This window comes from Monopterus albus, unplaced genomic scaffold, assembly GCF_001952655.1.
Source record: "Monopterus albus unplaced genomic scaffold, M_albus_1.0 scaffold86.1, whole genome shotgun sequence".
NCBI classification, from domain to species: Eukaryota; Metazoa; Chordata; class Actinopteri; order Synbranchiformes; family Synbranchidae; genus Monopterus; species Monopterus albus.
The window spans coordinates 751,446-763,441 of NW_018127966.1; the positions used below are offsets into that span (position 1 = coordinate 751,446).

Sequence of the window (11,996 nt, forward strand, 5' to 3'; positions counted from 1 at the left end):
AAAATGATTGAACAGTCATGAGATGTCTTTTTGTCCGATCCTTCATCTGAAGTGTCAATCACCAATTGATTTCCAATAAAGGGGCATGTCAGTCCATAAAACACTTCCATGAAAGATGCTCTAGTGCAAAAAGTGAAGGGGTCTGAACATTCTCAAACACCACAGTATGCACCCTATATACTGTATATGAATGCAAGTCTACTAACCGAAGACCTCATTAAAGAAAGAAAGCAAGTCCTATTTTAGAGGCCTCATTTGTACAGGAATGCAAAATCGTGCTACACGTTCAGTGAGGGAAAACATTCTTCATGTAATTTAACCAAATGAATGCTCTGGATGTGGACATCACTGACCTACAAAGATAACCTTGTTTCTTTTGTATTTTTGGAGGAGCTGTAGCATTCGGTGCTCTGATTTCCCAAGCAGCCCAGGGGACTTCAGGCTCAATAGCCAAGATTCTCCTGGAAACCATTAGGAGCCACAGATACTCTGTGGCTCCTAATGAGCCTGCACCAGTGAGAGACGACACAAGAGATGTGTTTTGGAAAAATAGAAAAAAATGTGAAAAAGAAGATACCAGTCATTTCTGCTGTGTTATACAAGATTCAGTTTGTAATGTCAGCAGTAAGCAATTACTGTGTATCATCACTACAGTCCTTTTAACAAGTATTTCTTAATGTATGCGTTAACACCACGTCTTTAGATCATAACACATTCATTAGCAGAGCTGTTTATAAACTATAGTTTAAAATATGTTACAGTTTAGTAGGCAGGCAATGAAAGCCTAGGTTTAGGGATCCTGTTATTCCATATCTCTCCTAGATCCCTGCTAAATATTTCCTTTTGGAGTTCAGTTTCAACAAACATGTATTTTTTTTTTGTATACACTAAAGATTTCTTGTAGAAAACACACTGTAGATGTCTTATAATTCCACTTGTAAAGGATGTGATTAGAACCTAGTCTGTTTTAAAAAACAGAAAAAAGATGACTACACACTAAAATGAGATTATTGCATTGTATCACCTAAATTCTTTTTCAAGGGAAGTCTAACACAAATATACCAGCTGTATCTTTAAGGTATTTTCGACACTCGCCATACGGAGACTAAAACCAGCAATGATTTGTACCTACTCATGGTTAAGATCTGTCAGTTTGTCAGTTCTGAATTAGCTTAATCGTCTGTGCCATAGACCTCCATCAATGTTCAAAAACAATTAAAAACACATCAGGGAAACACTCCGCTGCAACTTAGTGACATATTTCCTTATTATGAAACACAAAATCCTAATATTTGTTAAGAATATCCAGAGATCATGTGCATGGTTCCTTGCCTCTTGCTTACTTCAGAGGCTACAAAACGTTATGGCTGTATGAAGCCTTTGCGCCAACATTTTAAAAAAATATCAGGGTCTCGTGTTTCGTAATGAGGAAACATGACAACCAGAGCAGTGGTGTGTTTCGCTAACATGTTATAATTGTTTTTGAACAACAGTGGTCTATGGCTCACATTAATAAACTAATCCAGGACTGACATCCTCACAGACATTAACTGTGAGGCTAATTATTGTTGGTTTCAGTCTCAGCATCTGCAGGTAGTTCAAGCAGAGGCACCAGTCTAAACAATGTCGGTCTTGTTAAAATTTGAGCACTCTACAGGCCAGGGTTCCTAAGTCAGTCGATAAGCCCTGCCCACTACAAGTCAGCTAATAAGAGATCATAGTCAATAATCACCTTTATTTGGCCAAGTATGTTACACACAAGAAATTTGCTTCCTGTACAGAACCGAGGCAGCCATCTGCAGCACCAACTCACACTGATGGATAACCAACCCCAACTTGGGGGTTCAGTGTCTTGCCCAAGGACACTTTAACATGTGGACCGCAGGCACCTTGATTCGACCCTCCAACCCTCCGGTTGGAAGATCACCACTCCACCCACTGAACCACAGTCACCCCGAAGTGATAAGGAGAAAGAAGTAATAAGGTGGACTTGATGTCTACTAATCAGCCTAAAAATAAGAAAAAAATATATTTACAGTCAACTTTCAAGGCAGTTTTAGAAATAATATAACTCATTATAATAAATTAAAAGACGATGGTAGCCACTGACCAACAAATATCAGTATATGAAAATAATACAGATTTATATTAATGTATCCACTGTGGAAGTTTTGTATGAGGTCATTATCACTAATTGGCAAAACTTACATTGAAACTATTTCTGTGATAATACTGTCCATTCCCTTTTATGGGACGTTTTTTTCCTCTAAGAAACTGTAGCAGAATTTCCATGATACACATTTATACTGTAAATATGTTGTTTTATTGGGGTTGTTACATATGAGACCATGGCCTCATATATTCATGGCAAATAAAGTAAAGTGTAACAGCACGAATGCCTGTAATTCAGCTGTGATTTTTACAATTTACCCAGTACAAATGTAAATACTTGCTAATTGTATTATTTATACCAAAAATCTGTCTCATAAAACATAAGTGATGGAGTTATCCAAATTACACTGAGCAATATAGACATAGCTTTCTGAATGATTATTGTTTCAAAAGTTAATGGGAGTTTACAGTGGAGTATCAACCTGTGCATCACTGTACCACTATAGTGTCCTGTATATTATTTGCAAATATGCGCATATTTTTAAGGACTTTAATTTCTTACCAAATGGTGGATATGTCATTTGCATGTGGATGTTTCTATAAATATAATGTGCAAAATCCTTGTTTCACTGTTGTGATGATCATATGAAGACTGCGATGTCCATCAGTGAGGCTGAAGAAAAGAAAATTTCATTATGTATTAGCCATTTAGTCATACTCACTGGTACAAATACATCTTCTTTTATTTCACATACATTTTTTTACTTTTACTTTTGAAATTTTCACAATCTAAATGATTCAACAACAAAATGAGGAACTACAACAACAAAGTCCAAATTTTCTATGGCGGAAAAATGATGCAAATGTCACTGTAGTAAAATTGAGTAGTAGTTTGCCAACCAGCAAAGATACAGTTAAAGGAATAAAAATAGACAAAAATGGGACAAAAAGGTGGGTCATGTGAAATTTTGATCGATACCAAGTCATGTTTATGATGACCCAAGTGTCATGTTATATCCTGAACAGCATTTGAGGACTGATTTTTGTAAAATGCTCAACATTTTTTATAAATAAAATGTTTTGTCTTCTATTTTCAATGATAAATAATATATATATTTACTAATATTTAGGAGTCAATTGGGGGACAGGGACAGATAATCACCCACAGCAGCCCTTCCTGAATTCATGGAAACTTCAAAAAACATATGGGTTATATCAATTTTGGCTAATGCATCCCATGAATATTGCTATGAATAGTTTGTTTGAATGAATATGTACATACATGTACATATTGAAGCATTAGGTACACATATTCAAAGTGCTGAACATAGGAAATTATGGTCTGGTTCGTTGATTTGTTCAGTGAATAAGCATGGAGCAAGACTAAACAATTAGGGTTAATAGCTTAGATACAAATTTGTACTGTACATGGTTTAGCGAAGTTTGTAGATCCAACCCCAAACTTAGGGTTCTTTTTGGGCATATAAATTTCAAAAAGCTCATAAATGACACCTATTCCCTTCAGGTCCCCTTGGCGGCAATAGTTTTCACTCCTCATCCGTGCTGAAGAAGTTGCCAGCCTGGCAAATACGTAAGAGGATGTCCCACTATGCTTTTCAGTATTTGAAACACAATCCAAACATTTTGTCAAGATCCAGTTATAGTAAGGTACAGCTCAACTTGTTATGATGCCCGGGAATTTTCACTCTCACTCTCCCTGTAACAGTGGAAAGTTCAGTAGTCCTGTTTGCAAAAAAATACAATGTACTTTGGGCATTTCCATAATCCAGAATTTGTGATCTGTAAAAGAAGTCACATCATTTTCATGTTAAAACGACGAGAACCTGCTTGTCCCTCTGCTGAGTCAACGTTAGTGCCATTAGACTTTGACCGAGGCACGTATTCAACATCTATGTTGTTTTTATGTTTTCCTTTTCCTCTGCTCCAAACAAAAAGGAGCAGGAAACAAAACAAGACCACTCCCAGGAATGTAAAACAACCCATAGCTGTTGACACTAAAATAGTCTTTAGGTCCAAACCGAGGGTAACACTGGTTGTCCCATTGGCAGTAGTATTGCTGGGATCTGTATAGTACTGGGTCCTGTTAGCGTACAGCGACCCCAGACTTTTCACCGCCAGTGAAGTCATAAGGGTGTCATTCCCAGCAGTGTTGGAGGCAAGACAAAGGTACACTCCACTGTCTTGTACCTCTGCAGACTTGATCTCCAGTGTGCCATTGTTGTGGACGGTCACTCTACCATGGCTCCTGCTTGTCAGAACTCGTCGGCGTGGGGACAACCAGGACACAATTGGTCTTGGTGTCCCCTCAGCACTGCAGCGCAACATTGCCTGCTGGCCCTCATCCACAGTGATCGTCTGTGTTTTGTTCTCACGAATTTTTGGCTTGGTGCATGTCACATAATAGGACAGAAGAGTCTCCTTAAACTCCTTGAAAGGTCTGCCTCGGATACCTTCTGGTGTGCTGCATTCTGGCTGCAAATCCCCAAAGAAGATGGAATGCCTTTTCTGTAAGATCCACATGAGACGACAGTCACACACTAAGGGATTGTTGTCAATAAGAAGAACTTCCAGAGCCTCAGGAGACTGAAAAACACCCTTCTCCAGCGTATCCAGTCGATTGTGAGAGACATTTAGGACTTTAAGCCCCCTCAGGCCCTGGAAAGCATATGGTTCAATTGTGGTTAACTGAGCTCCAACCAGATGGAGTTCTCGCAGCCTTACAAGCTCCATTAGCATTGCCCCTTCAATGTGCCTGATGCGGTTGTAGGACAGGTTAAGGTGTGTCAGGTAGGGCAGATGCTTCAGGGCTTGGTAAGGGAAGGAGGACAAGTTGGTGTTGGTTATAAACAGCGTCGTCAGGTTGAGACCATGTAGGGTATTGGCTGGCACATGGTCTAGTGAAGACCAATTATCAATTTCTAAATGCCGCAGACGGAACAGCTTTTTGAATGAGTAGGGATGCAAAGTGCTGATGCTGAGGTATCGTAGATGGAGGCTGACTAGGTTATGCAGGTGGGAAAGGGCCTCAGTGGGCACAACTGTAAGATTACACCTTTCTAAGGTTAGTATCTCCAAGCTTAAAAGTCCACTGAATGCACGGTGAGAAATGTAAACCAGATCATTGTCACCCACTTCCAAAAACTTTAGATTGTGCAAGTCCTGAAACATATAATCCAGGAGAATGACAATTTTGTTGTCACTTATATCCAGTCGGGTAAGATTTGTTAAGCCTGTGAAGACACCCAGAGGAATGAGCTTGATTCGATTACTCTTGAGACTGAGTGAGTGCATGTTGAACAGGGCATTGAAAGCTCCAGGCTCAACATAACTGATAATATTTCCACTTAAGTCAAGTTCCTCAAGCCCAGGAAAAGCAACAAAATCATCAGGGTTGATCATTGTCAGCTTGTTCTTACTCAGGTCCAGGATCCTGGTCTCTGTTGGGATGCCCTCTGGGATGCTGAGCATGCGCTTGCGGTGACAGACAACTGCCTTGCTCTGCGCCGAACACTCGCAACGCGAGGGACATCCTAGGGTGGAACTTACAAAGACAGCCACAAGGGCCAGTCCTAGGAATGGCTGCCAGCATGAGACGACCGTGTGCAGCATGACTTTGCTCATACAGTCGACCATTCTGTCACGGTTCTGCAAGACATGAAAGAACAAAGACAGAAAGAGGTTAGTTAGGCACTGCAGATGGACCTCGTAGCTGTGTTCATGTAGCGCTAGTTAATATTATCCAAATTTTGGATGGATGGAATTGAATTAAATCAGTTCTTTAACGCTTTCTTTTTCTACCGCCCATTTGCGTGAGCGAATGCTGTGCCTTGGCAGAGGTACATGTGCTCTGAGTGCTCTTGTTTGTTGCATCATGGGCTGTGCTAAATTTAAATGATGAGAAGGATAATTTGAATTTATCTTGAGGCTGTTAGTATATTAACAGATTATGGTGCAAAGATAATAGGATGGTATGCCCATCTAAAGAGACTTATGTAAGCATGACAAATCAGCTCAAGTGGCCAAAAAAACCTTGCCAAGCAAATGGTTATTTGTCAACTCAGAATGCTACAGTTTAAGAACTCACAAACAGGTCAACATATTTATTTTCATACATTTACAGCTCAAAATTTCAAACGATGTGTTCTATCAAAATAAAAGCACCCCACTGATGTCAGACCAACCAAGCAGCCAGAGGCAGCGGCTTAATTCACTTATTGGATATTTCCATTTGTTTGTCTTTCTGTCCCTAGTATCTAGATGCTAATGCATTGATTTTATCCTGTATTTTCTGTGTCACTGGCCCATAATTTATACATTTTTAAAAATGTGTAAATATTTCTATATGTTTTTTACATTTATGTGGATCATTTACAGATTTTCATTGATTTTCCTGTTTTTGTGTTTTCACCTTCCCTTTCCTCCAGTTTTATTGTTATAGTTAGTGAGCACCATATGGCTGGCTCTCTATTGCTGCTGACATGTAAAACATTACCAAACCAGTAGGTTGAAGTGTTCAGCAGCTTTCTAATACGTTTTGGAATGTAAACTTAAATTCCTACTGCCTCCATTAAAAGTCATACCTTTGAGAGTTATGCTCAACATTTGTGCGAAAATGATAATTCTCTGAGTCTGACTTAGAACATCTGTGCTAGTGCATCATCATACCTGGTTAATTGCCTTGTAAATTGTAAGTAATATGGAAAAAATGGGCACATTACTGGATTTTGTTTTCTCTTTATGTTTTCACAAGGGTCCTACTTTATATTCAGCAGGGCTTGTCCAGCATATTTAAAGATGACAGTTAGTTTGTTCAGTTTAATGATCAGTCTAATAATATGGCTCTTTTGCCTGATTTTATTAATAATTTCAGTGATTTTTAAGCTCTTTTATTCAATGTAGTTCCTATACAGTCCTATTAACCCAAACAGACTTTGTGTCCTATGTCATGTACTGCATTATATTGTATCTGATACAGAAAAAAACTGAATTGGAAACCTAACTGAATAAATGTAAACAATACCCACTCCCAGTATTCAGTACCACAGTCAATAAAGTAAGTCAATAAGGCAGTGTTAAATCAAAAAGTAGATCCACATGGCCAATGAGACTGTGAGAAGCACACACATCCTAGTACAGAAGATTTTTCATGAGCCACCATGTTTCTGCAGGTTCAAAATCAGAACTCAATTACTTTACACATCTGTACCAAGTAATTTTACTGAAGTACTGTATTCAAGTACAAGTTTGAGGTAGCTCCATTTCTACTGTTTGTCTACTTTGTTACTTTATATTTCTACTCCTTTATATTTTTTCTAAAGTTTTAGTTACATATTTTATAAACCTATAGAATAACAGAGAACTGTTAAACCAGTGGTTCCCACCAAAGATTATTCTAAACACCTTAAATGTCATTAATTTTTTGAGTTCTTCCAAAAGATATTCCCTCATTTGGTGTTTCGATGATGGCGGTAGAGACGCTGTCTAACATGTTGGTCCAACATCTCACATAGCTGCTCAAATGGGTGGAGATCTGCTGACTTTGAAGGCCATAGCATATGATTCACAGGATTTTCATACTCATCAAACCATTCAGTGACCCCTTATGCCCTATGGATGGAGGCACTGTCATTGTTTATTCAAGGTTTTCTTTTAATTTGTCACCTGTCTGTATCATCCCTTGGGGCCATTTTGTGAAAGGTGAGCATTTTTACTTTTGATACCATAAGTACATATATGATAATGTTTTTGTACATTTACATCTGTGGATTTTTTTTTATAAGTAAGTATTTTAGATGACTGTACTGACACTTCCCCCATCCCTGTCTCAGTACATATACATACATTGCAGCCACAACATAAAATGAAAAATGTCTAATTTCACTACTGTTGCTCTCTAGAAAAATAGCTACAGAGTGAAATGAAAGAATGTTTTTGTCAACAGTGGCCTCTGGATTATGATGTCTATTAGGATTTAATATGAGGGTATCTGAGAGTAAAACTGATATTTTACAGTTTCTGCTCAACATTTACATTTTATCTCAGGATTCAGGAAAATTCCGGTGACACACAGCAACAGTCCTATGGTGGCAGAAACCCTGCAATGCACAGGAAGATAAGACTGCACAGTGAAGGCGTTTCTATAATGTGACCCCTGACCCATATTAGTACAGGGTTGGATCATGAGGGGGATGATAAAAGCTAATGGTATCTTACTCAGCATAAATCACCAAACAGACATTTCACAGGGGCGCTGAGGTCGGGTGTGCAATGCCATCATTCCAAGGACAGGGTATGTACACAAGGGGCCCAATCTGAACCTCAAACTTACAGTGTATATAACCTTTCCTGACTATTAAGTTATGATTTACTGCTCCACTATGACAAATGTATGAGAACATGCCATTTTTAATACGTGTACAGTCTCCTATTCTTATCACAAACTAATTTCCATATGAATTGCTGAAAATTCATGGGTCTTCCCCCCATGATGCCAGCCCTTACTTTTCAACACAGCCCAGGGTTTACCAGTAAGACAATGAGTAAGGTTGACATCACCACAGTGGCGAGAAACATCTTGCATGTGCACGCTCTCCTTAGTTCTCTGAAATGATTTCCCTGTATACGGAACAGCTTAATTCTTTATCCTCAGTGTCCCTATGACACATGCAGTTACGGCACTAAATACAAGCAAAATTACTACATTTGTTGTGAGACTAAAATAGCTTTGTGTAGCTTTGACCTCTGTGCCCTTGACTTGGCGTCTAGGCGAACGGATGCTACAAGAGGTTTTTAATCAGGGAGAAATCTGGAGTTGAGAGTGGTGTTACTGTATACAGCAGATTGCAATCATTCACCAAGCGCTTCCTGAGTCAGCACAGACTTTCAGACACTATGACTCTTTACCCGCTCTCTGTGAACCTTGCCAATCCATATGTAGTATTTTATCATCTTTTATCACAGTTTTTTCAGTTTCTACTTTGCGTCAAACTGGTGCCGATAGCTTATCATTGTTACTTTTCTGGTTAGTTGAAGATTCCACAGTGGACTAAGTGAGCTCTAAAATACACACATGAAGGTGATAACATGTGATCAATAAATGGATCCGAAACCTAAAAAGGCGGACAATAACATTTCATTTTCTTCTATACTTACAGCTACTTAAACCCACCATGTTTCACTGCAAATACACGTGTACAATAAATGCAGAAAGGAAATAATAAAGTAAAAAAGCAGTTGTAAAGGCCATGTGATGACAAAGGCAATGAGCATTTAAAATCCTTTAATTTTGTTATTTTACTTCTACACTAAAAATAAAGAAATTCATATTTAGTGTGATAAGTTTGTTGGTTATTTACAGCTTTACAGTCATTTTGTATCATAATGTTGTGAAAATACCATTCACAAGAAATGACCTTATGCTGAAAGGTCCTGCCGTCAGGACATTCAGCTTATTTAATTCAGAGTATGAAGTCAGGTCAGAATGAAAGCTTGACCGTTATATGAATTTGTTTCTCTCCATACCCCATTTTAAGAGTATGTGTGCATTCATCCATGCAAAATAAAGATAATGCAACTGAAGGTAAGGTGATTTTTAAATATGGCATATACAACCACGGTCCTGAACGTGCCTCTTTACTGTTCGCTCTTCTGAGATGCAGCTGCCACAAACATGGCAATTTTTTTTTAATTGGTACAACTGTAGTCAGGCAATCATGGGTCAGTTTGCTCATCAGTGTCTCTCCCCCTGCTCAGCAGAGTGGACACCCACTATCCATGTTTGATTTTAAATTATTTACCAACTAATTAGCCACATCGCTCTACAGCTTGTTAGATAGCAACATGATCTTGGCACTAGAGGGCTTAAAGTCTGACTTAGTAAGGTCTGATGCCAACATAGTGAGTGTATTTCAAAAGTTTAACTGCATTTAAGTTATTTGTACTATTTAAATACTTTTTTAAAAACATGCATTTTGGATTTATTTGAATGCAAGCTACAGGAGCAAGAAAAATGTTCATCCTTTAAAGGATAATAGACTGTACAAGTTGCCAGCTCAAGGGAAAACAAAAACAAAGTTGGTCTGATATGGTTTATATACTGCATTTGACTGGTGGACTGTGTATGCACCACATTCCGTTTCCACTTAGTATCTTCAGCCTGGCAAACTGTTGGTTGCTTTGGATTCCATCTGAGGAGTATGTCTGAACATCCTGGACGCTCAGAAGGTGTTTGTTATTTTAACTAAGTAAAATAGAGGATTTTATATAACAACTTGGCCTCTGTGCAATCAACCAATAAAAAGCCACTTGTGAAATTGGCCTGTCTCGGTCTCCTCTGGAAAGGTTTTCAGACTGTTTGTTGTGGCCCCCAGACGCTGATCATTTCATATAATGTGATTCACCAGAAAAGCCTCCCCATGTTTATGATGGATGGTGGGAGACAGTTGCTTTCTTTACCTGGCAATTATCAACACCCCCTGAAAAGAATAATCAAAGTGTCAACTTTTGATATTTTGACTTGGAAGATGGCTCCGGAGGAAGAGCCACATTGACAAGCAGGAAAGGAGGAAAATTAACTCTGAGCTCCAGCAAAGCCACAGAAGGAACAGGGCTCTGTGAGGAATAAAGCAGTAATGAAAGCAACATTATGTGTAATCATGCAGGGAGAGAATGTACTACATGCTGGGTGCAGCAGTTATGCTGCAAGCTCTCTTGTACATTAACGTCTGACATGGCTGCCCTCACGTCAATGGGTCCAACTCATCATAATGTAATTGGTTACAATAAGGAATGAATAAGAAAGGCAGCTCCTTCAAAAAGTGCCAGAATGGAAGTTTCTGGCGCCTACGTACACACTACTACTCAAATCCATTGAGGATACAGATAAAACCATGTCACCACTTTGACATATGCACACTCCTCTTCATGGTTAATGTAATATTAACACTGGTGTATTACTATACACAGTCACTGTGGCCAGAGGTGGTTAATTCTTACTTCCTGAAAATGGCAGAAGACATGCAAAAGCATAATGTTTGATGTTGTTAATTTCCCACATAACTACAAAATAAGAGTATATCCTCATAAGGGTCATTATAATCTTATAATGATACTACCCTGAAGGAAAAGCATTATTAAAGCACAGGTAAGTTTGTAGTCTGACTGTGCAATTAACCTACTTTTTCAAAAGAGCATTGGCAAGAAATCAAATAAGATCATAATACAAAGGAAGACACTGCAATGCTCTCTGCCTTACCCATTACTGAGAGGATATTTGTAAAGGGCAGTATAGCTTTGAGGTGAACCTGCCAACATGCAAAATGATACTGTACTCCTTTACTATGAATTCGACTTCTCATGCAACAGAACGCTTCCTAAGGACGCGACTTGGACATAATTAAACAACTCAGCCTCCATAAAAGTTTCCAAACAGGAATAACTAACAGGAAAAGACGTGCGTATTTCTAATAGTAGAAGGACTATAACAAGATAAATTTAAAAAGCAGCAACCTTGATGATTCTCAATGCACACAGACAGCTGTAAAACATTTAAAAACCCTTGATTTTAATTATCCCACTCTCAAAAGTATTTTTATGAACTAGATTCAGTGTAACAAACTATATAATTCATTAACAAATGCACCGCAACAGCAACATGATCATAGTCACATGATCGAGGGGTTTGGGACTTAGAGACCTTAACAGTGAGGATCAACAGCCTTAGGACAATAATAAGCTTCCGTGCACAAATTGCCCTTCTGCATGGCTTGCAGAGCGAAGTCAAAGCTCAACTAATCCGTGTTAATTAGAGATAAACTTAGCAGATTGAGTCAGTTGCTCTTTTCGGTGTCTGATAACCCATGGTT

At 38.6% G+C, this 11,996-nt stretch overlaps 1 protein-coding gene across 5 annotated transcripts in view; it reads right to left on the minus strand.

The window, feature by feature from the left end:
* Positions 1 to 2,807: 2,807 nt before the first annotated feature.
* lingo2 (leucine rich repeat and Ig domain containing 2) overlaps positions 2,808 to 11,996 on the minus strand; it is a 210,684-nt gene continuing 201,495 nt past the window's right edge. For all 5 annotated transcript variants that reach the window (XM_020607488.1, XM_020607486.1, XM_020607490.1 and 2 more), the window contains one exon: positions 2,808 to 5,778. In XM_020607488.1, the coding sequence (XP_020463144.1) occupies positions 3,925 to 5,766 (1,842 nt within the window). In that variant the 5' untranslated portion in view covers positions 5,767 to 5,778 and the 3' untranslated portion in view covers positions 2,808 to 3,924. The remainder of the gene's footprint in view (positions 5,779 to 11,996) is intronic.